The sequence below is a fragment of the Papilio machaon genome, chromosome 8, assembly GCF_912999745.1.
Source record: "Papilio machaon chromosome 8, ilPapMach1.1, whole genome shotgun sequence".
Taxonomy (NCBI): Eukaryota; Metazoa; Arthropoda; class Insecta; order Lepidoptera; family Papilionidae; genus Papilio; species Papilio machaon.
In genome coordinates this window covers 8,200,612-8,227,144 of record NC_059993.1, presented here as the reverse complement: position 1 = coordinate 8,227,144, position 26,533 = coordinate 8,200,612, and the positions used below count along the sequence as shown (strand labels likewise).

Below are 26,533 nucleotides of genomic sequence, written 5' to 3'. Positions count from 1 at the left end.
ACTTTATTTACAAATATTAACAACTTATATATAGTAATACTATATGCACAAATATTTAGTATTTTATCTGTGCCTACGCATATGTCAATTGAACATAGATTAAAATATTAACATTTACCCAGTATTTGATTTTTGTAAGTATTAAGTACCCGTAATAAAGAAAACATATACATCTTAGCCGTTAGAATGCGAAACCGACATTATTTGGTGGTCTAGAACATTCTAAACGGAATCGCATTAATAATAAGAGAGGATTATACAAAGCAAAATAAAACCTCAATTCTTTTGGTTGTATTTTCCTCTCTGTGGTAATAGACATTGCCGTGGACCAATTGTCTGAAGAATCGTCACGTTACTTGTTTAGTCGTCAAATTCCGCGACATCGTTTTCAGCCTTTTTATGTCCCACCCAGTCCCATTTTGAGTAATGTAGTTTTGTTTTCTTGAATTTTGGATTTTTCGACGTTATACGAACGAAAACTCTCCGACCGAAGAGCGGTTGTAGTTGTCGGAAGTTGTCAACAAGGGGCAGGTTGAGGTTTGAAAGAAGGCCACGGAAATTGTCCATCTAAAAGAAAAAGAGAATTGTAAAATAATGCGTACGACAAAAAAGAGAAGATGAGTTATAGATTCTTCCTAAGTCAAAGTTAGACATAGTTAACATCTGTCATATGATGTGATAGAGCTAGTCCTCAGCTTACATAAAGAAAAACATAAATTGAAGTCTTCTATATTTTCTGTAAATGTCTTCACATACATTAAAGTAATTTTGGTAGCAAAAAAAAATCCTTAACGTGTGCTCTATTTGTCGCATCAACAAATATTAGTGACCTTCGAGTAGTATTTGAAAAATAAGTCGTTTTTTTAATAATGTACAAAGTTCTGTATCACAGATAACGAAGACATTTGTCTGTGACATGTACTTCCGTGTACAATACAATGTTACAAAGTTAAAAATCCCAATAAAGGTGCGCACCTTTATTGAAGTAAATAATTTTAATTTGGAATAATTTATTTCTTTATGCTGATGTTATACTTTACAAGATTTGTAAAAAAAAACAAAAATCATTACCTGGAACACGGAGATAGGTAGGTAGTCAGAGAATATGACCCACGTGACTGCCTCAGCGCACGGGGGCGTGGTCAGCGAGCCTTTGTACGTGTAGAAGCGCTCAGTGTCCAAGCCTGATAGGATAGATGAGAGGGAGAACGTGTGGGGGAGTTGCATGCTAGTGTTAAAGTTCTCAATAGCGGATAGATTCTTCACGATCGGAGTTAGAAGTTTAGCGTCGAATTCCACGACCTGAAAATACACGTTAAGTTACACTTACGACCTACTATAATGTGAGCATCGAATGCCATATCGTCATATCGAAAAATTAACGTCCACGACTGGATATAAAATGTACAAATAATGTTAATCACCTGATAGAAGAAAGCAAGGACACAAAGACCATCAGGATGCTGCAGCGCTTCCGCGAGACTCCGGTACTTCTTATTCCTGTGTATGATGTGCATCTCGAGCGGCAGCCGCATGTCGTTGAGGGTGTGCTCCGAGCCGCGGTTGTTCTTGTCTCCCCAGTGGAAATGGAAGCTTTCGATCTCGTACTCATTGTCTAACGGACCACCGAAGATGTAGGGTAGACGGAAACCTTTCTTTTCCTCTTCAGATGAGTACTTTGGAATTGTTAATGCCACTGTAAAATGTAAGTTTGTTTTGTATATTAATTCATAGATGTGAGGTGTGACTTTGATAGGTTATACTTTAGCACTCCTGATCAAATTTTGTTCATTTGATGATGGCGAAGCTTATGCGCCATTTCTAACTGGTAACTATTTATCCTAAATTTCATCCAGATTCGTCCAGGCGTTGTGGATTTACGTGGTAATAAACAGATTTGCATCCATCCATCCAAACTTACTGCTATGTAATGAGATAACGATTAAATATTTCTTGATTACCTGAGTGACCATTGTTGGTTATAGTCAAAGGTCCCGGCAGTGGGTTTTGGTAGCCGACCAGCTCCATGGCGGGTATAGAAATGGGTATGGCTTGACGCGCCGCAATGGCGATGGGTGACTGCTGCCGGCCCCCGCACGCCGGGTGCAGCACCGCCCAGCGCCGCTGATCAGATGCTCTGTACCCCCAGCCCATTACTAACGAAACTGTAGAAAGAAATATACTTTTAACTCTGTCCATGTCAAATTAAAAAAATATGAGTAAGTAGTATATGGGCATTTCTGTTGGCATCTTATTTCATCCAATCTTCCAGATCCGTAATTCTGGAGTTACGATGTAGCAAACATGTTTAAAATTCATCCATCCACACTTTCTTATTTAGTAAGGAATTGGTATTAGTTCTTGGGATAGCACCACTACAAAATAGATCCACTTATCTATGTCAAGGATTCGAAGTTCACTAGACGGGGAAATCAAGATGCGTATAGAAATATTTCGTGCTTTTGTTTGTTTTTCGAATAGAACATATAAAGTTAATTAATTCCTAAGAAATTGCATTTTTAAATAAATAGTTATTTTGTGAAAAACAAGAATACCGTGTTTCTAGAATTAATGAAACATAAATCTTCTCAAATGCAATAAAAATTCCGCATGCAAATAGTATTTTAAAGTGCATTCCAAATAATTAATTGTATGTCAGTCGTTTAAAGTAGCTATTTAAGTTGTCCTAAAGAATAGCAAATTAGTGTTTGCCGCCAATTTATACCCGTACCATAGACAATGGCTACGTGTCATGTATCCGAATAACCTAATTAAGTTCAAAAAGCGCGGCAATAAATTTAACAATCGTAGCTGATTTATAATTCTCCTTTGTGAGCAGTTAACTAGGATTTTATAAATTACAAAGATACTTTTGCAATGCCATCTGTCAAATTATACAAATCTATGCAGATTTGTTGTTCAAGTTTGGCCGAGAATTTTAAAATAGTTCGAATGGGGTACATGGACTATTTATTTATACTGCACCTGAACCGAGTAGCATATTGCTTTAAAAGTATTTAAGATTGACTAAAATAAAATACAAAACTACATTTATTAATTTTAATAACCAAGGTCACGTGTTCGCATTATTCACTACCTTATATTGCTTTTCATACAGACCAGGAACGGCTTTAACCGGGGGTGTATCGGTGTGAGCCGGGCCTTAGGAGCGCCACAATTTTTACAATGTATATTAAGATTTTTGTTTGTTTTCTCTGAACAACCAACCAACAGACGAGTACACCAATGCAGTTCAAACACATATTTGTAGTCACGTTTATACGCAAACGAATAATACAAAAGCTGTACTTCATTAAAAATAATAGCTATGAGTCTCGTATATATATTAGCCAGTATGCATAGCTTATTGTAAAATACCTGATTATATGCATTTTGAAGTCAGTAAGTAAGCGATGCGTCTATTTTAATTCGGGTAAACGTTTCATGCACATCATTGTTTGTATAATCTGTGTTATTATTTAATGTTACAATTATCGTTTATGACTATTATATCAGCAGATAATGTTTACTAAACGTAGGTACGTATTGTTACAACTTGTGTTAACATATGTTATTGCATTTTTTATATAATTACATTCTTACTTACATTTTATATCTGTAATATTTGGCGGAGGTAATATTAGTGAAATCACGCGTTTGCTTCCTTTTTCTATAAGAAAGTTATGTAAAACATTTATAAGAGGTAGTACTACGATATATTTTAACGGTAACTGACAATAACTAGCCTTTAGAATGTGTATTATATTCTCTATGAGCTGTAAAACGGTACATTTTGTCTAATAATATCAACAAGAAAATTGTGAAAAAACTTGCCATATGCACCAATCAACCTCCATTAGAAACAATATGAAAAAAAATTAAGATTCTCATTTAATTAATTAGACATATTAAGTAATTCTAGTCATTTACTCACCTATTTTTACCCTAAAATAAAAATCAATTGATCCATAACATAATGTTGAGTCACGTAAAATGTAATAATCCATAAAAGGTAATAATGGATTGCATTAAAAATCAGTGACTTGTGAAATAAATCCAATTAGTTTGAATTAAAATTTGGTACATTTAGCTTCAATTCAAATTGAGTTTCTTGTGTTACGTCTGCACTTAAGTAATATTTTTTAGTGGCAAGTAAATTAAATTCAATTAATATGAAGTATAACTTTCATTTAAAATTTAGTTTTCGGCAAACATCTAATATCAGCAACAGAAAATAACTAATTAAAAAAAACTTTATAAAATAATTTGAAGACACTTATAATCAAAATTATGAAAAATAACTTGCTTGAACGCATTTAATTTGTTTATAAAATAAAAAAAGGTAAGCCGCTAAAAAAGGCGGCGAATGCTAAAAGAAAACAAAATAATCGTTGTTCGATGTTCGAAACAAGAAAAGAACGCTGGAAAGAAATCTTGCTCTAACTTTTCCAAGTGGTTCCACTGCCTCTTTTAGTATGGAACAGTTCATTTGTTCAATCGATTCACTGCCGAATCACACGAACACATGGCTATTGAAGGCAAGTGTCATTTGAAGTCTTGAATACTTTAATATTGTTTTAACCCTGGTTTCTTGATTAAGATGGCGATGTTACCCTTTACCTTTGAACTATGAACCCTACATCTTATATAAATTAAGCTTTAGTTTACAGATATTTGAGTTCAATTCTTTTTACCTGTAATAATATTTTACAAAAATAACAATAGACTTTATTGTATACATAACATATACTATGTACTTTTATACATACAAAATCCAATCGTTAATAAAATATACTTATGTTATCAATAAAGTAAGACCAAACAAAAGATAAAAAGAATGAAAATAAACTCATTATGAATTCATAAATATTTATAAAAACAATATTCTAAACTAAACCTACTTACTACAATATGTTATTATTGTAAAACTAATAATAGTCCTTCGATTATGAATAAAAGTGAGCAAGGGTATTATCGGTTAGAATATCAACAACTAAAACTAAAAACTAAGTCTAGGGTATGGACGGGCAACAGGGTTATACTATGGTTTGCATTAAAAATACGGCTTTCATCAATCATTTTCTAAAATGTAAACTAAGGTACCAAAGTTTGAGTAGCAAAACAAAAAATTAACAAAACCTATGTCTCCTAATTTTTTTAAACATGGAATTTGTACGTTATTGCCGGCCCAAATAGGAAGAGAACGCTTCATGCGTCCATTATTTGCATATATAACTTCCAGACGTACATATCCATACCTCCATGGCTATGCAAGTTCATTTTACATAAAGCTGTAATTATTTCTTTTATTTTGTCTAGAGTCTAGATTTGAATTTTCTGTCAAGAGTTCTTCTTTTTAATTCAATGACATGTATTCAAAACTAGCTTTTACCCGCGACTCCGTCCGCGCGGAATAAAAAAAATGCACACAAGATAAAAAAGTTCCTATGTCCGTCTCCTAATTCTAAGCTACCTCCCCATCAATTTTCAGCTAAATCAGTTCGACCGATGTTGTGGTATAAATAGTGTAACTAACACGACTTTCTTTTATATATATAAGATAGATAATATTTTTGCCTGACATCTCCATTGTGCCTAAAGATTGAAAAAAGAAAAATTCTTGAAATCAAAGGGATTCAAATTAATCAGTTATAGAACTGACATTAAATACATTTACCTACAATTTTTGTAATCACTATCGTCAGTAGGAAATAACAAGTCTTGTTACCTAGTGGTAAGTCGTTGACTACAATTTGTTGAATGTCTTTAATATACTTCTGATCATCACTGGTACTGGCAACTAATTCCAATAGGAACTTTTTAAGTAAGATGCCGATAACCATAAAAAATAGATGAGAAATTATTCAATAAATTAGATCGACGGAAAAAGATCAACGAAAAAAATTGACGACATTACGAATGCTGCCATTGAATATTTTTACATTTTTTTTAGTATCTTAGAAATTAATTCTAAAATTCATGGTCACTATTGTAGATAAGAAATTAATTAGATAGATGTAATTTAGAACGCCTGTAACTACGTTTATATTCTATACCCTATTATCTATTACAGATAAGTTCGTGACAAATCTCAGATACTGATTTTCTAACATCAATTATCGCATGTGATAAATGCATTAAGTGAGATGAAAATCGCAAACATTGCCGACCTTTGCGTGAAGTATTGGACCTACATTTTGAGGTTAGCTTTGTGTGTTGCTATCATTATTGTATTTATTTAATTTGATTACCTTATTTAGCACTTGCGTACGCTGACCTTTTTTCGTATAACTATTTTTCAATTACCAAGTAATAGCATAACTACATGATCCTATCCAAATAAGGTCCTAACGTTGTTTTCTTCTTTAAGACGGTAGTAAAAGAACTAGTGGCGAATCGGTAGCAAAAAAATGAATTAATCTCTGCCCATAATCATCTACATGTGTCAAAAACAAAAGAGGTCTGTTATTGCCTAGGTTTAATAAGGGAAAATACACAAATTATCATACTAAATAATGCGCAATAATCGAAAAGATAGAGAAAATCTTGATTCTTTTGGCACTATGATTCTAAATTTTTTTTCTATTGTTGTACAAATTACGATCAATACATGTCGATTGCCTTTTTACTACAAGTCCACTACTAATTACTTAATTTGAAAAAACACCTAAAAAAAAAAATTAAGTTTCATAAAAATGTACGTAAAAGAGCGACTGAGAGTTTTCTGCCTTGATAACCAAGTCTATAATCTTTGAAACTGGTAGCGTTAAGAATAAAGATTGTTTTTTATTGATATTTATCTACATTTAAATAAATACAGAGAGATGATGATATGAATGCATTTGCCTTAAATATTTGTGACAGAATCAGTAAAAAATACCATTCGCAATATAGGATAACTTTATATTTTTATATCTTTCGCTGATTATAACAGTGATAATGTTTTATTTTTATATCATAAATATGAAAACATCTCAATGTAGCAAATGCATTAGATTTTTTTTCTTAAGCGTTCTTCGCTCCATAGTTTTGTTTATTCAATACTGACTGTTACAGTCGGATGTTTTTGCGAGCCGTGCGGTTCGGTTGTACGCAGAGTATGCAAACTGTAACAACGCGTCTCTACTTTTGTGTTTCACTTTTAATATCAAAGTTTTAGAAATTCAATGCCCATGTTATTCATAACTTCAATTTCAAAGTCTCTATTAACAAAGTCTAGTCTTTGCCATATTTAGATTTAATAATCAATTTGTATTGTTTATGTTAATCATATTGTTTTTTAGTATTTCAATATTATATTTGTACAGGAGAAATATTTCTATTCCATAAAATCTGCCATATAAGCCTTTTATAACATAATAAATATCGTGACCGCATAAAACAAATCGTACACCGTAATATTTTTGTAATTATTGTTTTTTTTTCTGTTTCTAAATTTAAAAAAAACATTTAAATTAATTTTTAATATTATAAAACGTCGACCGAAATTCTAAAATTTCACAGTACTGAAAAAAATTAAAAACTAAAACTCACCGTTTACCGCCAAAATTGCTATGACAGATGATATTAAATGCTTCATTATAAAAATTATAAAATAAATTTAAAAAGAATTAAAGGAAATAAATGTACGTTCAGGTATGCCTGCTGTCGTGGTGCTTGCAGTTTATATACTACACTTTGCGCTGCGGCGAGTCGCGCTTTCAATGGCCCAACGCGTCATTGCCGTGAGAACTAACCCTAAAATGCCGCTACACATTTTCCTTTTGGATTTTGCTGTACACAGCACATAGTTAGGTCTAATTATTCTTCTCTATTTATGATTACATTACAACGAAGAGTTCACCATTTATTGGATTTTGGGGAGCTTGGAAAGGAGTTTGCACTATCTACGTAAATCATTTTGTTGAAGGTATTAAGTACGTATCAAATATTAAAAGAACGAATGAAAAAAGAATAAATTATATTACTTGTTACTTGTACAAGATAAGAAGCAATTACACTTTCGATCTGGGAATTCTCGTCGAAGGAATAAGTACCTATATTGTGTTATATGAACTTATGTTTATTTAATTATAATTTCACAACAAGATAATTGTTTATTTCTTAGATTTGTTTTATTAAGATTTATAAGTTCTTCAATAGGTTTCTAATACCATTGCTTGTCAGATGACTCTTTCATTAATACATTTTACAAAAGAAAAATGCCAGTTTCAAAAACATCGCAATATTTTTTTTTAAATGGGTCTAACTGCAAGCATAAACACAAACGAGTAATTCTGTGTGTCAGATTGCGAAAAAGTGAAACTCATTAGCATCTTTATCGAATCGATTAAAATCGCCATATTACAAATCTTGCTTAGCTGTTAAGCTAATTTGTAAAATGACATCTCTGTTTGATTAATTTTGTAGCAGAATCTTAAAAAGGTATGAATATCTAAAATTCAGTTCCTTTGTCACTTTTGGTTCGTGTAGCATTCAAAGTGTTGAGGGCTGATCGCCCAACGGGCCAAATACTCTGAACAATAGATGATAACATAGCAATAACTCTCTGAGATGATATAAGTTATAGAACCAATGTCCAAACATCCCATTGATTAGAATCATAATAAATAATATCATTGATGAACAAAATTAAAACATCGCGAGGACATTACCAGTCTATGTAATAATAATTATGTATCATTTTATAACACGACTAGCTGTTGCCCGTGAAAGTATTTGCCGTGAAAAATACACTATTAAGTAACTATTTTTTCTTACTTAATTATTTTAACACTTTCGAATTATTTTCCCCTTTACTTTTTTTAATTTGATCTTCAAAGGTAATCTAAAATATGGTGTAGTGTTCATGTAAAACTTATGCCATCGTTGGTTCGAGCATGGCGAAGAGAGGTATGACAAGAGGTCCTAGACGAATTTATACTAGTCAGTTTGGTGAGATTCAATCACATATTATGCAGTAAAGTGAACTATGTTTGACGAAGCGCAGAGACCAAGAATAAAGCGAGATGGCGGCGCTCTGTGGACGCCCTCTGCCCTTTGCCCCACTACGGGGACCTACTAGTTGTAGGACTATGTTTGTAAACAAGGAGCTAGAAAAGATATGGGTAAAAGTTTCCGTGTAAAAAGGGAAAAATGCACAGTAATGGTAACTGGTAATTTTGTTAGTATACATTTAACTCATCTCCTATTGTCACTGTGTCAGGGATGATTTTTCACTAACATAAAAAACTATATCTCAAGTCTTCCAAGACAATTTTAATTTTTCATACCTCATATCAATTGCAAAAAAATAATTTTTAAGCCCTTTTCGCGACGTGGAGTTTCAGTAACTACAGTACTTCTCAATTCACGTAAAAAATTATCACAAACAGTTTAGAGCTTAGAAGAAAAGCGGACAAGTTTATCTGTTATCCGCATCTTTATTTCTGTTCAATAAATACTTCATGGAGTCTATTTTATTCCTTTATTTCTATTATATTAGACCACAAAGACCATGATAGTTTATTTCTATATAATAATAAATATTAATTAAATGATTAATCACCTCTATTATGCAATCTTAAGGGTGTTTATTAACAAAAGCATTACACGTAATTTTGAAATATATTCTAATATATCTATTTCTAAGGCAAGATACGTAGAAATAAGTTTACGTACTCGTACGTTACGTAGTAATAACAATTGATTTTGTCATGAAATATAATCTTTATATCTTTCTAGTATTTTAATGCGAATGTTTAGATGTATGGATGAATAAATAAATGGATGAATATATCTTCAGAAAGGCTCAACGGATCTGGAAGATATTTGGCATGGATATAAAACATAACCTGGAAGAACACATAGGCTACTAATTATTTTTTTTAATTCCGGGCAGACAAAGTCGAGGGCAACAGCTAGTAACTATATAACATGAAGCTATTTCTATCATCACATGTATACAGATGAAGTTCGAAACAGTTAAAGTTCACTAATTCTTATTCTATGTTTATATCAAGAAAAAGATCTTATGAAAGAATGAACAACGATAAGAATAAAAGGCAAAGGATAACGTCGAAAACATAATGGATGATCATCAAACCAACAACTTGACACAGTAGATAGTAGCTAAAGGTAGCAGTCATTGTTTCAGTCCCTAAAACATTTTGTACTGAAAACATAACTAATCATTTTCTCGAATTAAGTAGAAAACTACTACTGAGCTGTAGTATTCTACGAAAACGTAATCATAGATTAACTATACCCCTTTGATTTACAAGTCTTATTATATCGTAACGTTGACATAAGTAATTACATTCTAAGCTGTGCCTGGTCAATACCACCTGCAAAAGTAAAGTAGAAGTAAAACTAGTGCCGGCGTTAAGGTAGGGAGCGGTTATGCGACTGGGCTGTACAGAAAGGGATGGTACAGGTTTAGTTTCACAGTCTCCTAACCCCGTTAACCCACCAAAAGCATGGTAAAGAAATAAAATGGTAGAAATCTCGCCCACGGCGCTAGCAGAGCTAAAAGTTACTGAACAGATCGCATCTGTTACTGTTTAACTGTTGAACTTATATAACTACCTACCTGTTTTTGACTTTACGGAGAGAATGCGAATCGAACGCCTCAGTCAACGAAAACAGTCAAGACTTTAGAGAGAAGGTTAATCCACTATCAGTTATGTAAAAATAAAAAGTATATAATTTATAACAGCATCTCTAAAGAAAAGGCGAGCATAGACGATCATAGACACGAAATGTGCAAATTTTGTCTGACAAATGTTCATACATTGTTTGTAATATATTAATTGATTCCAACTTCAAGATTCTACATGTACATATAGCATTCAACAAAGAGATAAATATGTTACGTGCGATGTGATCGATGAAGCAAAACTCTTTGTACAGTCAGGGGTATTTAATTTTGCGTGTTATTAATAACTAATGGTGAAGTGAGGTCGCATAAATAAAACAACAATAAACTCTAGAATCAATAAGATGTAATAAAGATGTAACAGGACATAGGAAGACATGACACATGGGGCAGACGACCAAAAGAAATGACGCCCGAAATTTACGCTCTTTAGAAGATTTTATCAAAGACCTTGATGATTGCGAAAGACCACAAAGTCGCCCATCAGACATTAAATAGTTTTATTAGATTTTAATTTTACACCCTTAAACTTATAATAAAAGCGAATAATTGTCATTTCTTGTTTTTTGACTCGAAATAAAGCTTGGTAAGTTCAAGCAATAAATAATTCATCTTCGCCATCAGTTGACAGCTTCCTTTTTCAATCACAATATAACCTTAAAAAGGTGATGTTAATTATGCATTTATACGACGCAGATTTATTTAGTGAGTAGATGTACATCACATAATTGTGCCGGGATACGCAAATCGCGTAGACATTTTCATACAATACGTTAAATCTAAGCGCCTTGGAGCCTTTTCCATATGGTCCAAGTTACAAAATGTGAGAGGGACTTCAATAAATATTGTTCGATCCCTGAGCAATTATGATAATTACATTGAAGCTTATTATAATAAATCTTGTCTGTTTAATTTTCGTAAAATAAATACTTAGAAAACTTTACGTTAAGTGTTATGAAAGTTAAATATAGCCTTGCTTTTGCCTTTTTAGCAGTTCCGAAACAGCTGAAATAATTTGTGCCAACTAAACATAAAAAAAATGAAAAGCTTCCTTGAGGATATTTTAAATTTCGAATTCTGTCACGTTACATACACGCTCGGATACATTTCTATGCAGGGATCTGAATTTTAAAAAAAACTACAAATGATTTGCCTCCTTCTCGTCTTTGATACTTTAAACCACAAACAAAATATTAATTCTGTTATCGTACGGTGTCAAATAACATCCATCACTGCAGACAGGCGGGGTCTCGTGGACGTAAATCATGTATTCCGCGCCTAACCTAATTGTTAATTTGTTTTATAGACGTGTGCCTATTGTTTATTCTCCACTGGCGACCGTTTTATGTTCCAAGCTTATAAGTTATAGATGTAGGCGGAGTCTTGCCATTTATATTGCTTTTTTATATTCCGCCTAGTTATTCATATTACCTGCAACTCTATAAATTAATTTTTAATAATAAAACTAAAGTAAATCGACATCTAAATAAAATGAACCGATATTTTTAGTGTTTAGAAGTTTTCTGATCGACGGCTGTACACTGCATTCGTCTATTAGAAATTGAACCCACGATCAACAGGGTTTGCAAACAAACCCTTCCCCATTAGACCTCGAGGTTTAAGTTTAAATGATCCTATTGTTTTTCCAAACCAATAGTGAAATGAAACATGGTGTTTTTTTATCTAAAGTAAATAGCAAGTTCAAGTTCAAGCTACATTGGCAGCTTATGTCATAAATCGAGTTTTGCAACATCAATGATATTGGTCACATGGTGGCGCTTGATTCGAATAAAACGCCCGCGACACGCATTCCTAACGAGATTCACTTAAGAGGTAGCCGTTTCTTCATTAAAATATTAAATAAAATACTACCAGGCATGAAATTGTGTTGAGATTTTTTTATTTTTTCCTTTTTTATTGATGCCTTGATGCCTGGAGTAAATTAATTCTGTGGGCTTAGTACGAAAATTTGTGACAAGCGCCATCATATCGTCATCGGCAATGTAATATTATGTCATCAGTTTTTGTAGGTACTTTACGTCCGATACACAAAATACGCTGGACAAATTTTAATACTTTTCAAACATTCCTGCTAGGCCCCAGTACTAGTCAATAGAAGTCATAAGAAAGTCAAAATAGAAGAAAGTCAAAGTCATAAGAAATTCAAAATAAAAAAACTTGAGAGGTGTCAAGGGACACCCGGATGGAATGAAGTTCCTTTCAATTAATTAGTGAAGGAACCAATGTTTATTCTATGAATAAAAAACTTAAGTCTTCACAAGAAGTACATTTTATTTCTATGAATTTTCGTTACCATGGTGAAGTAGCGCTCATTCGTCGTTAACATACTTACTATAGCAAAAAGTGTCGTGACAACTTTTCGTAAGAATTTTTTCCGTCTAGCCCCCTTTCACAACGCGCGATAAGGAACTTCGTTCCAAAAAAAAACTTAGTAACTCCCCCTTAAATAAATTATTATTCTAGATTTGAGCAAATTGTCTAGATCTGATAACATCACATATTTGGCTAAATTATTTTCAATTGGTACCTAAATCTATTCCAGTGAGTTATAAATTTTTTTACAATAAGTAATAACAAATTAGGACAAAGTGATTTTTGTTTGCATGGCAAGAAACACAGAGGAAAATTCACAGAAAACAGTAAAATATTGTAAGGGGTTTTTGCGAAAAAAAATTGGATCTCTATGATTTATGTATACCCATGAAAGAAAGAACGAAAAAAAATTAACTTCTTTTTTTTCTTTTCACAGCCGAAAACCCGGAAACGTATTAGTGCCAGATACAGACCACAAATAACATAGTTTTTTTTTTTTCATTTTGTTTTAGTAATGAATGGCTTTCTAGATGTTTATAAAATTCTATATTAGTTACGTAAGTATAGTTATTATAATTAATGTTTAATGTTATTATAACTGCTTCCCACTAAGTATTATTAGATCGTCGCTATGACGGATTTCATCTCAACTATCGTAGCAATGTCTACCGATGTTTTTTTTAAAGAAGCGAGCAAACGGGTTGATCTTCAACGACTACGGCCATGGACATCGTCAAAATAGAGGAACTGCATATGCGATGAGTTGCCAGCTTTTGAGAAAGAGGTACACACGCTTGAACTTGAAGAATCTTGAGTCGTATTGTTTTGGAGTATTGCAGTATTTTAAATAAATCACTTTATAAGTTTTTTTTGTCATAAATGAACTTGTTCTTACGAACTCGATCTTAAATAATACAATAGTACCCACTGCTTTATTATCACTCTTGGAGACAACTTTACAGTGGTAGATGCCAGCAACAATACCACGGTGAAATACCACGATCACACAGAAGACAGGCGTGAATTGGGTACAATTCCGCGTTTCGTTTGATGAGTGTGGTCCCGGAGGCTTAATTTTAGTCCTTTTTCCCTTCCCACCCTTTTTCTTATAAAGAAAGGATAGGACGGAGAAGTGGATTTGACGGAAGAGGGAATGCATAGGAAGGGGAAATATTCTCTTTCTGTGCGTCCGATCCTCCGTCGATTTAAGGAAGGCAACGCATCTGAAATTGCAAATGTCTACGAGCAAAGGTCGCTTAGTTATTTCGGCGAATTCAGGCGGCCGCTCACTAGTTTGCCACCTTATAACATAAAAAACGTCATAGTTAAATTGAATTAATAACGCAGATCTATTTTTCAACTTCAATGAATTATCGATAAAAGTAGTTCGAAAAATGGAAAACAAATAATGTACAATAAAAGATCTAATATCAGAAGTAACACATCGAAAAATTAATTATTGCTATAGTTACGCCACCTATCGGTTTTAGATTATTTCCAACAACATATTCTTCTGATGTTTTATCATTAAATACAGGGGATATTAGAAATAAAAATAATTTGTGCTTTATTTTTTTATTATAAAATGTCTATAAACATATGTATATCGGCATTTAGCGACAAAATGGATTTAAAATTAATTACATAACCTACAAACACATTTTATTTTCCATAAAGTTATACAAAATTCAGTCTAAATATTAACAAATTGTCTTTAACAAAACTTACAATATGACAAGTTCAGCTTGATTTGAAAATAAAGTATATAAATTTTAAATCAATATTTATCATCAATTTTCATTCAATAATGTAAATGTACTATTGTTACTATCAAAATCAAAGTAAAATTAGTAAAAAAATGTACTGGTTTTGTCAACATTTATGTATACCAATAAATGTACTTGTCAATTTTTTATTTAACACTAACATTTGTCTACCAAATACAAATAATTTAAATACCATACCACCAAGACAGAGGTGGGGGGTTTAGTTGCCCTCCTAGATCAATCGAAAAATTGGACATGTTGATAAGCATGTCCTTTTTAATAAAAATAGCTTTTACTACTAGCCCCCATCCTCCGGATCGTCAGCTGGCGAAGCCTTCAAAACCTTTGTGAACCACTATCTCTTTGCAATACAGAATTAAGAATTAAAAGTTTTTTTTTACAAAATGGTAATGCTTATCTACATATAGTTCAATTTCTTAATCAAAAACTTTGAAGCAGTTTTTGAAATTAAATAAGACAGATGATTATATGAACTTAAATGTGTCTCCACATCAAAAACCCACAGCTGGTTTTTCTATAATGAAGCTCAATAAAGATTACAATTAAAAAAATTATGGCAAGTCAATGAAAATTGCTTAACAACTACTTACTATAGACATCTGTTACATATGTAAAATTTTGTTAGCAACTGCAATGAGTTTAAATCCTAGATTTGAACATAGATGGCACTGAAAATTAAAGCTGAAGTGTCCTTTAATAATTAAGTTTGTGTTTTCCTAAAAGTATATAATATACTAAATAATAAAAAAATAAACATTTTGGGGACTGCCAAGCCTGAAGTCTTACAAATTAGCCATATATTCTTAGTAGTAAGTTTTCAACTTTTACACAATCCTATATAGCATGTGTTTTTTCAGTCAGAATTTAGTAATTGAGCTAAGCGTTTCCTCATTTTTTCCGGAACAGGTACTCCGGAATGAGCTGGCTTTGGACGTCTATTGCGCATTGGCTTTTTAGCACTTTTTGTTACACTTCCTGTCACATTTGCTTGTTTGTTCTCCTTTTTACAAGATTTAGGTGTGACTGGTTTCGGTGCTGGTGCAGTGCTAGGTTTTGCTTCAGCCACCTCAATTTTATTAGCTGGAAATGTTATAAGAAATAATTATTGTAACATTAAACATCTTAGATCTCTGTACCTATGAAGGATTTATGCAAATTATATTGGAAAAAAATGGGCGGTATAAAGAACACGAGACGAGCATGCATGAACGTAAGAGGACCTAAAGGTATGACAGCATTTTTTTGTAAAATACTTTAAATATACAAAGATTTACTTACTCTTAACTGGCTTCTTTTTTACAATGTTTACTCCTTTAGTCGGTTCTCTGTGAGTTTGGGTATCTCGCGGAGCCATTTTATCTTCTGTATTATATTACGGTATGTATTTAAAAACTAACTTACTTTAATTCCACAACAGAAATAGTCGATAATAAGGGTTTGAATTATAACGGTCTGTGCGTCGATTGTCAATACAAAAATAGCGTTCCGTTGTATCTTGTGTCATTGTCAATGTCAAAACATTTTTTTTATATTTTGTCCCTGATTATCAGATCTCAAAGCCAAATGTGAAATCAAGCAACAACCCATAATCAACAGCGTTAATTTTAGATAATTATATTTTATTTTGTTGAATTCGGAGGTTTCCATTATATTTGTTAAAATGTGATTATGGGTATTTCAAAAACATTTTTCCCAAAAAAGATAATGTAGAAGAATTTTCCTAACCTTCACACTTTTTTCTCCTTTTGTTTTCTTTGTTACTAATTATATTTAAATAACTTCAAAAAGTCCAAATTTGAGGAATTAAGAATCTATAATTACTTAGCATTAAAATTTAGCACTATTCTTAAACAATTTCTAAATGTTTTGCAGATATGTTGCAATGAGTAATAGCAACATTGTTATCTATTTTTCGCGACGTCCATCTTTAATCTTTGATGTGTTGTGTTGTTAATAAAATTGATATAAAAATATTATTAAAATAGGTTTTAAGTGAAAATTTTGAGACATTTTTTATTTAATATTACCTACAGAAATATTTTACGAATGTAAGAATAGCAGGCATCGTGGGGTTTCTGACTTAGTCAGTTGTCACAGTTTCATTATCGTTTGTTCCACTAAAAGTTTCACTCCAATTCGTTGCTATTGACCTAAGTGCTAATTGTCCAACCTTCAGATGTTTTGCTTAGCTAACCTATAGGCGGCAAAGTGTATACGCACAGATCGAGCTTTTGCAATAAACAATTGATGATTGTTGTCAAAACAGATGATTTGTGAAAATGGATAGATTGAATCAGTTGAGGAGCGAAGCGGGAGGATCTGGAGACTCATCATTGGACACGTCTTCGGCGGCTAGTGAGGCTTATTTGACTGCGAACGAAAATTCCAAATATTTTTCATTGTTAGAAGATGAGGCGAGCTTTAATATCACTAAGGATGTCAATTCCGATCAAGAAGCGGCGGTCGCAGATAATTCGATGATATCGAATTTATCACCGATTTCTAAATCGAGTGATTTGGACAGTTACAAGATCGGTAAACAAATAGAGGCATCGAATATTTTATTTGGTAGTGTTAATATTTTTGAAGATAATGAAAACTCTTATGATGGCGATGAGCTTGTTATCGACGACAATGCTCCGGAGATTGATGAAAAAGGTAACTTGGAGGATAAAATTATTGAGGATATACAATATGGTAAGGTTGAAGATAATTTGGCGGGAAATATAGATGATGTAGAGCCAGCCATACCAAGTAAAGACACGGAAGTAGTCCTCCAGATTGATGGTAAAAATGTTGATGCTATTGATATTGGCAATGGTTTGTATTTGTATAGAAAAGAAGGTGAAGAGGAATTAGCAGCTGTACAGATAGTAAATGATGATCAGCAACAGTCAAGCTTCAAATTCCTAAAAGTTCGGTAAGTTTTTATCAAAATTTTTGTCAAAATAAAATGCTCTTATTCAATTTTTGTATTAGTTGTATATTAACAACTTACTTTATTTAGAGTACCACAAGTTTATTATTATGGTTTATTCCAATTCTACCTAATATTGTTATGGGTAATTAGAATTTAAATTTACAATTTGCATATAACTGATAGTTAAATAGTTGTTTGTGTCGGAAACCTTACAACCAAGTATTACCCGGTTATTAGTTTCTACTTTTGGATCTGAGATGTATCTATCTCAGAATATATTCTTATCAGTTGAATTATTGCTTAAGATGGTTTAAAAAGGAATTGTGAGACATTTATTTTTAGAAATGAAAACTACATTGATTGGTTCAAGTAAGTGTCTTAAGTTCATTTATAGATCTTCTTATCTTTCTTTGTCAATATGTCGCATTATACATGTTATTAAAAGAGATTTTGCGTGACAAAAATGAAATAAACTAGTGGCTTTTCCTGTTAAAGTGATCACTGTATATGTTTATGATTCAAAGGGCTAGTTTAGTTCTATTCAAGGTGCTCCAATGTGTAATTTAACTGTTGCCTTAAATGTGGCCTATTTCTTTAAAACTAATTTAGCATTTATATCATGTAAGATGTATGTGTTTTTGCTTAGGTGAGCTTTAAAATTAGAATTTTATGTTTTAATTTCAGTGAGAACACCGAAGGGAATTTAGAGGTCTATGAAGAAATTGAAATAGAAGTCCCTAAGGAAGTTGTAAGTTGCATGTTTTACGTGACACAAACAATAACTGAATGTGTACTGCTTATTAAAAATAGCTGTAAATAAAAAATGTCTGAATATTGTATGTCAATTGTCAACTTGTTAATTTTGCCATGTCATTTTTTCAGCCTGTGAAGGAAGGAAAAACAACAGAGAATGTATCTCATATCCCAATAAAAGATATAAACAAAGTAATTAGTGAACCAACTAAAGTTGATGAAAAGAAAATCACTATCCCTCAAAAAGAAACATCTACAAATGAAATAAATGTGGAATTGAGTAAAGAATCTCAGTCAGATTCAAAGTCAGAAGTAAACCTGAATGGAAAGATGATGAAGTTCAGTGAATCTCGAAAATCTCCTGTTGTTGGTAGTTTCACACCAATGACATATCATTCTACCCCTAATAAAGAAGGTATTCCATTAACAAAAACTATGGTTGATCAGCAACTACACCCTAGCAGACATTCAGATAATGTGAAAAAAACAATAGAAGTCCACACTGACAGCTCCAAGCAAAAGAATTTAGATTCACCTGTTAAACATTTTAAAGAAATTTCTGATATAAATGTACCAGTACTACCAGATAAGGAGTCAAAACAAACACCAGAAGAAAACAATGATATTAATGAAACACTGTCAGACAAAAATAATGTTGAAAAACTTCCAGAGAAAAATTTGGTAGAAAATCAAGATACAACTGTTAGCAATGAAGATAAGGAAGAGAATATGATTAAAAAAGGTTCGGAGGTTAGCAAATCTGATACACCAGCACATAAAGATGAAATAACAAATGAGGAAATGATTATCAAAGAAACACCAAAGAACGTTAATCAATTATGTCCCCAAAATGAAGAAATAATAAAGCAAATACCTAATGATACTAATAATACATCAATTGTAAAAAATAACGAAGGTATTGTAAATTGTGTTGATGTTAAAGACACTTCTGAAGACAAAGTTGAGTCAAAAGTTGAAACTATTGAAAAATCTAAACAAGAATGTGGAATTATGGAAATTGAACAAACTGTTGTGAACAAAAAAACCGAAGAAATTCAAACAGAACAAAGCTTTACAGAGGAGAGTAATTCAGAAACAAAATTAGATAAAGAAATGAAAAGTTCCACTATTTCAAATAATAGCACATTAGAGGCAACTGCAGAATCTGTCAAAGACATTCCAGTTACAATGCAAGAAGCTACAAAGGACAGTGTAAAGCTGGCAAGAGATAAATCCCAATTACAGAATATAGAAATTGATAAAGCATTGAAAATCGCTCCCCTTGAGAGTAAGACCTTGACATCAGATGAGACAGAAATGGATCAAAATATACAATCAACAATAGATTTGCCAAAACAAAATTTAATACAACAAGACACTAAACCCAACAACAAAGAAGATCAAGATAAAAGTAAAATTATAATTGAAAAGAAACAGGAAGAAAGCAGCAATCACAAGATGACTGAGTCAAATATCATAGCTCCACAACCTGTTGAATTAAAAGATAAAAGTAAAACATTTGAAAGTCATGGAAAAATTCAACTTAATGTCAAAAATGAAACTAAAAAGGAAATCTCTAAAATTACCAAGCATGTAGGCTCAAAAGCTGTAAACAATAACAATGCTGCAGTTCCATTTGGCAAGTGGACAGAAGCTAACAGACAAGAGTTTCTAAATAAAATTAAAGAAACTAAAGTAACAACTAACAGTTCCAATACGAAGCAGATCAAACAGCCGAATGATTTGAATAGAAGAGACGTTTTACAGAAAATTGATAGCCAAAGACAACAAACTAATAATGCTATGGCCAAAGTTCAAGAGCAACAAAAACTAACTTCTAACAAAAACGAAACGGCTGCATTTGTTAAGTCTGCAGTCAAACATGACTCAAAACAAGTAGTCAAAGATCGTCCAACGTCAAAAACTAAATCTATAACTAGTAAAAAACCTTCAAAAGATGATTCTTCTTCAAATCATCAAACTGACTCCGCCATTCTGCTACCAATTTCTCACACAAATATGAAAGAGTTATTACAAAGAAGAGAAATAAACAATCAAGCACTAATTGATAAAACTGTTGAGGAGATTATAAACAGAGTCCCTCCAGCTAAAACCACAAATAAAGATCGAACACAAAATATTTCAAATATGGAAGGAGTAGAAAAACAGAAAGGTATGACGTCATTCGGGCCTTCATATCATGCTAACAACAATCAACCTGTCACTTTAGATGAAATTGAAACTAAAATGAATGAATTACATGGCATACCTTTTGTAGAAAGACCAGCCCATGAATTACCTCAGAAATTTGTTGTTGATAATATTTTATCTTTGCAAAATGATAATCCCAAAAACAAACCCACCAATCAAACTAATTTGTTATCACAGTTGAAAAACACTGTGCAACACACAAATGAAATTGTACACATAGATTCAGACGACGAAATAATAGAACATGAACCAATAACGGGAGATGTAAATCTAAAAAAGATAGCTTCTGAGAATCCAAAAGAAGCACATGACTTAAGAATGGAGCTAACTCACAAAGCAAGTGACGAATCGAAAAAAGAAGTTATAATAACAGAAAAAGATTTTGATAAATTTTACAGAAGAAATTCTGTAACTTACGAAAATTGTCTTACCGTTAATTTAGATGGCAAAGAGACACATAATGTTGTACAAACTACGGTAGAGAAAGATATCGCTCCAAAGAAATTAACAAGGAATGAAGTTTTATTGGCCGAGTCTAAAGCGAAATCAACACACAAACAGCAAATGTTACAAGCGCGTCACAGTAACTATCACAGTAAAATACCTGTTTCTAATAAACATCAAACATCTGAAGAAGAAACTTACGGGAAGAATTATCAATCAAAAGTGCAAATTGCATATCATACTGCTTTGACTGCTAAACGTCAAAAAGAAAGCCCAATTACCATAATCGAAGAGAAACCAGTAAAGGTGGTATTTATGGATTCTAGTGTTGATTTCGTACCAAGTCAACTAAACGTGCAGGGTGAAAAATTATCTCCTATCAAACAATTTACACCAGATTTAGAAACATTTACTCACAGCACAACAGATTCTTTAGATTCTGATATGTTAGACAACTTCGATAATAAAACACAAGAAGAGACTAAAACTAAGAGTAAACATCAGAGGAAACAAGTGTTAACTCCTGTTGAGGCCCCAGAAATGGAATTAATTCAATCCGACGATTTAGGGATTGAAATATCGCCAAAGAAAAAACGACGTATTGAAGATAAGCTTGAAAAAAGTCCTAAAAATCATGTTCCAAAAAAATCATACCTCCTAGGCCGTACTAATGCAGATGAAAAAAATAAAACGACGGAGGTAGATAAAGTTGCTTTTAATGACATTAACAACCACACTAATTCGTATGTTGCTCATCCGAATCCAATAAGTGCCATTGATAACTTGGTTAAAGCTGCCGAGTTATTGGAAAATCAAGCTGAAATCAGCAGTAGTTCGATAAATACACAAGAATCTGAAACTCAACAGCAAACGCCTCCTAAAAGGGGACGGGGACGTCCGAGAAAATATCCCCTTACTGATGCAGACTCGGATAAAAGTAAAGCTCCAAGTCCACAGAAGAAGCCAAGATTAATGGATGCCAAAGCACCCAAGTCACCGAAAGTTCCGAGTCCCGAGCAAACCGAGGGAGACGACGCTAGCGACGACCGAACTGTAAAAGAAAATTGGACAATGGGTAAAATAAATGAAAAAATTCTGTGTCCTATTTGTAATAAGCTCTTCCGAAATGAAAGTGTAGTTTATAAACATGTTAAACATTGTACAGGTCCATCGCCAAATCGTCCAGAATCCGACACAAGAAGGTTAAGTGAATCTCAAGAATCTGAAAATAAATCACACGCAAGTAAATCTGATGACGTGGATTTACAAGATGAGGAAACTCCCAAGAAAAGAAAATCAGAAGAAAGCGTACCAAAAGTTTCTGTTCCAGATGACGACATAATAGAAGAAACAGTTAATAAAGAAAAAACTAATAAACAACATGAATCAAGAAAATCGATAATAAAAACCAAAAATGTTAGTAAACCTAATAATAACTTAGTATGTGAAATATGCGGAAAGAGCTTCCGACACTTGTCGTACTTAGCTCATCATAAATTGCAACATAAAAATGAAGATTCGAAGAAAAATGACAGCGAAGCGAATGTCAATAAGTCAGTTTTTAGTTGTGAAATTTGTAAAAAGGAATTTAGAAAGTTGCATCATTTAGTGCAACACAGGATTATTCATAATCCTAGTTCTATGTCGACTAGAACACTACGTAAAAGTTCATCTGAACAAGGCGACAATAAAATTGTTAAAGAGCAGAGCGCTTTAAAGCAGACTGAGGATCATAGTGCTGGGTTCCGCTGTGAGCCATGTGACAAGTCGTTTAGAAAACTACATCATCTTGTCGAACATAGAGAGACGCACGATGGAATAAATAGACAAAAAGCTATTGAAGTAGAAACTCCAAAGCCAGCACAGATACATCAATGCGACATTTGCGATAAAACATTTAAGAAACTTCAATTATTAAATGAACACAAGGAGCAACATTTAGAAACATGTTCCGAAAAATCTGATGATAAAAGTGTTAAGAGTTCATTCAGTTCTACTAAAGACATTATACATGAATGTTCATTATGCTACATGGTTTTTCCTAACGAGCTATCCCTCAATAAACACACAGAAAAATGTTTAAGAAAAAAGAAACAGTCAATTGCGAAAGCTAAACAAGCCGCTTTAAACAAAGAATTAGAAGGAGAAACTCTGGATACAGAAAGTCGTCAATCGGAAGAGTGTCTTAATGAAAAAGATGATTCATTGATTATCGTAGAAGATAATGAAGAAGAGAGTTTTGAGCCAATTGATATCAAACAAAATAAACCAGAAGATGAAAAACATATTAACGATATCAAAGTTGAAAAATCTGAGGCTGATTGTAATAACGCGGATGCATTATCGAGTGAACAAAAAGACATAAATAATACTACTATTACGCCTATAAAACAGGATCATGTTAAAAAATCTACTGAGGCTATAGAAAAAGAACTAGAACAAACTGTAACTGAAACTGTTATTAACAAAGAAGTTATTATTCCTCAACACATACCTTCAAAGATAAAAAATGACGAAAACCTTAAACCAAAAGTTAATGATACATTAGTTGATAAGAAAAAGAATATAAGTAAAGAAAAAGTAATCCCTACTATAACTAAGCGAAAAAAGAGTTTAAATGCGCCCGTTCCTGTCGTTGAGTCTTTAAAACCTTCGATAGAATCGAGTGATGAAGATGACGTAAGATACATGCTCAATCCAGATTTCAAAGAAGAAACTTCAATGGAAGAAAAAAGCTTTATGAAAATCAAAACTAAAAAGCGAAATTCTTTACATTTCGAAAGACCCAGTTCAAGGGATTTGTTGAAAAGAAGAATTTCTATGCAACTGCCGCTGAAAACGTCTCGCTTGAAAAAGTCTACAGAACAAATCCCAGTCGCAACGACCTCATCCTCAGAGACTAAGTTAACTCCCAAAGCCAATGAGAAGCCAACGACTGCCACTGATTCTGACGACAGCGACACCAAATACGCTTTCCCCGAAACCGTCAAAGATACCCCCACCACCAGTGAAGTGAAGAAACCTCAGAAAAGGAAATCGATTGCGACCAAACGGAAATTATTAAGTGGAGTAGTTAAGAGAAAATCATTGGGAAAGCCTACTAAAGTAAAGCACAAATTGAAACCGGAACCAGTAAAACCTATTAAAAAACGTAAGTATCTTTCTTTATAATTTCTTTTACTGACTTTTTATCAAGTTTAAAAATAGTCTTAATCCTTAGTTGACAGCTTGGCTATTGTATACTACATTTACTATATCAATATTCTGTCAATGTCGGTTGATCTCGCACGTCCACAATCAATGATCACTGTCAATGTTTATGTAATTGTATGCAGGCACAACAGAAGTGGAACACAGATGTGATTGTGGTAAGTTGTTCAGCAGCGCGGCGCTACTGTCGCGTCACACCACGCTCGACCACACGCCGCCCCGCAGTCGCCGGCGCCGGTCGCCTCCGCCCGAAGTCGACACCAACGTCGCCAAAGTTACAAAAAAAACTCCCCCGAAAAAAATTAATGTTAAACAAACTGTGCAACCTAAAAAAGTTGAAAATGATAATAGAAAATCAGGCGTTGCGACTAGAAAATCAACTACGAATAATAACGACGCGAAACCGTCCCGGGATACGCGGAAATCTTTAAAACACACGCCCGCCGCGAAGACGCCGAACATGGCCGCGCACAAGGGCGTACCCGTCCCCGACGAGTTGAGGAAACACGTCGCCAAACAACATTTAAAAAACAAATAGTTTCGATTTCGGGATAATGGATGCGGGGACATTTTTTCGATGTAATATAGTTTAAGGAGTAGGGAAATCGCTAGTTATTTAGATGATATCGCGCGGACAAACTCACAATACGGTAACAGAAGGACCACATGTATCATATAATTATTTTTACAAACGCGTCGAGTTTATGGTGCCTACATGAAATTTGAAATATTTTTATTGTGAGTCGAGCGTTGGTTTTGTCTACGTGTACATTTGCGAACTAAGATTTATAATATTAAATAGTTATATTTTGTCAATTTGTTTTAGATTAAGTATGATGTACGAGAGTTGATATTTATATTGTTATTTTTAGGATTTTTTGAGTTCATTATCCACAGGTGCAGTGCAATTAAAGTTGGAAACTGCAATTTATGTTTAGGGCTGTCCATGAAATGTTTAACACTCGTTAGAAAGGTTTTGAGACCAAGAGTTTAACTACAAGAAAAGGGGAAGGTATTTCAATTAGATTGAAATCTCTTATCTTAATAAGTTAGAATCGTCGTTCGAAGGTTTTCTACAAGTTGTTGCGCGATTCATGTAGTCAATAAGTATTAAATAATGCAAACACAATAAGAAATGAAGATAATTGTGACATTTTTGAAAGAAATATATATATTTTGATACTTGAATTGTAATGAGGAATGTGATAAACGATCACGAAGTGTGATCTCATATAAAAATTTAAAAATTAACAAAATTTTTGCAACTAGTTTGGACAGCTCGTAGACATTTTGTGACATTGTTGTAACCCGCGTATTGGAAAAGGCGAGTCGAATTGGACATTTTTAATATAATAATAATAAAAGGTCACACATTTTTTTATCAAATTTAGAGACATATCTATGACTGTTTTACTGTAAGAAAAAAAATATGAAATATATTACAATAAAATAAATGAATTTTCAAGAGCTTATAGACATTGTTTTAAATATTATTTTATAATGTGGAATTGTAATTTGCTGTAGTGAATGTAAGAGCTTCCGTTTGTATTAGTTTATGTTTCCGTAGCATTCGTAGAGTATGTTTGACCATCGTAAAATAAGCGTTAGTTTTATACGACAGCGGATTTTTCCGATCGGTGTTTTTAAAGTCGACTCAATTTTGATGAAGTTTTATATTGGTAATATACAACAGACCAAAAATGTCTATTTTTGAGGCGATAATTTCATCGGCTACTAACTAGTAACTATACATTTCTCTGCAATCTCAACTAGTTACAAATAGAAAATAGATAAATGTGGTGCATATTTAGTTTGTCCGATGTACTTTTGAGTTTTTAGCCACCTTAGGACCAAATCGTTTAATTCTGTTTGTAATGATAATTATAATAAAGTTGTTTTTAATTTTAATTGATGTTTATTGTACCGTGACTAACAACGTAACTTGTAAGTATGAGTAGATCGGTCTCGTGAGATTTATGTTCTAGGAGCATTTAACATGAAAATTTTATATATTATGTAGGTAGAAGAATCATTATTTTTCATATGATGATGCAATTTTCATTAATGGGTTATAAATAAATTGTCTAAAACACAACTGTTTTTCTTTAGAACATCCTTTTGAAATTCTCACCTCGTCATCCCTTTCAGTGTCTTGGAAAAATTTGAAATAATTATGTTTTCGTACACGTATTTCGGCAGTGGAAATTTCCAGATAAAGCACTAATGACGGTACCTATT

General features: G+C 32.7%; 3 protein-coding genes across 4 annotated transcripts; 1 reads left to right on the top strand and 2 right to left on the bottom strand.

The window, feature by feature from the left end:
* Positions 1 to 73: 73 nt before the first annotated feature.
* On the bottom strand, positions 74 to 7,660 carry LOC106720205 (carbonic anhydrase 7). Its single transcript, XM_014514791.2, has 5 exons — positions 7,534 to 7,660; positions 1,962 to 2,165; positions 1,425 to 1,696; positions 1,072 to 1,302; positions 74 to 567 (listed from the first exon to the last, which is right to left on the bottom strand). Exons 1-5 carry the CDS (start codon positions 7,577 to 7,579, stop codon positions 361 to 363), a joined length of 960 nt encoding a protein of 319 aa, XP_014370277.1. The 5' UTR covers positions 7,580 to 7,660; the 3' UTR covers positions 74 to 360.
* Positions 7,661 to 14,801: 7,141 nt separating this feature from the next.
* On the bottom strand, positions 14,802 to 16,249 carry LOC106720278 (coronin-like protein crn1). Its single transcript, XM_014514873.2, has 2 exons — positions 16,036 to 16,249; positions 14,802 to 15,837 (listed from the first exon to the last, which is right to left on the bottom strand). Exons 1-2 carry the CDS (start codon positions 16,109 to 16,111, stop codon positions 15,611 to 15,613), a joined length of 303 nt encoding a protein of 100 aa, XP_014370359.2. The 5' UTR covers positions 16,112 to 16,249; the 3' UTR covers positions 14,802 to 15,610.
* Positions 16,250 to 16,720: 471 nt separating this feature from the next.
* On the top strand, positions 16,721 to 26,356 carry LOC106720331. Of its 2 annotated transcripts, XM_014514969.2 has the most exons (5): positions 16,721 to 17,677; positions 18,362 to 18,425; positions 18,560 to 22,160; positions 22,251 to 24,236; positions 24,421 to 26,356. In XM_014514969.2, the coding sequence occupies exons 1-5, from the start codon at positions 17,037 to 17,039 to the stop codon at positions 24,831 to 24,833; spliced, it is 6,705 nt and encodes a 2,234-aa protein (XP_014370455.2). In that variant the 5' UTR covers positions 16,721 to 17,036; the 3' UTR covers positions 24,834 to 26,356. The 2 variants fall into 2 exon arrangements, with proteins under 2 accessions (XP_014370455.2, XP_014370454.2); XM_014514968.2 differs by having other exon boundaries at positions 18,560 to 24,236.
* The last annotated feature ends 177 nt before the right edge of the window (positions 26,357 to 26,533 follow it).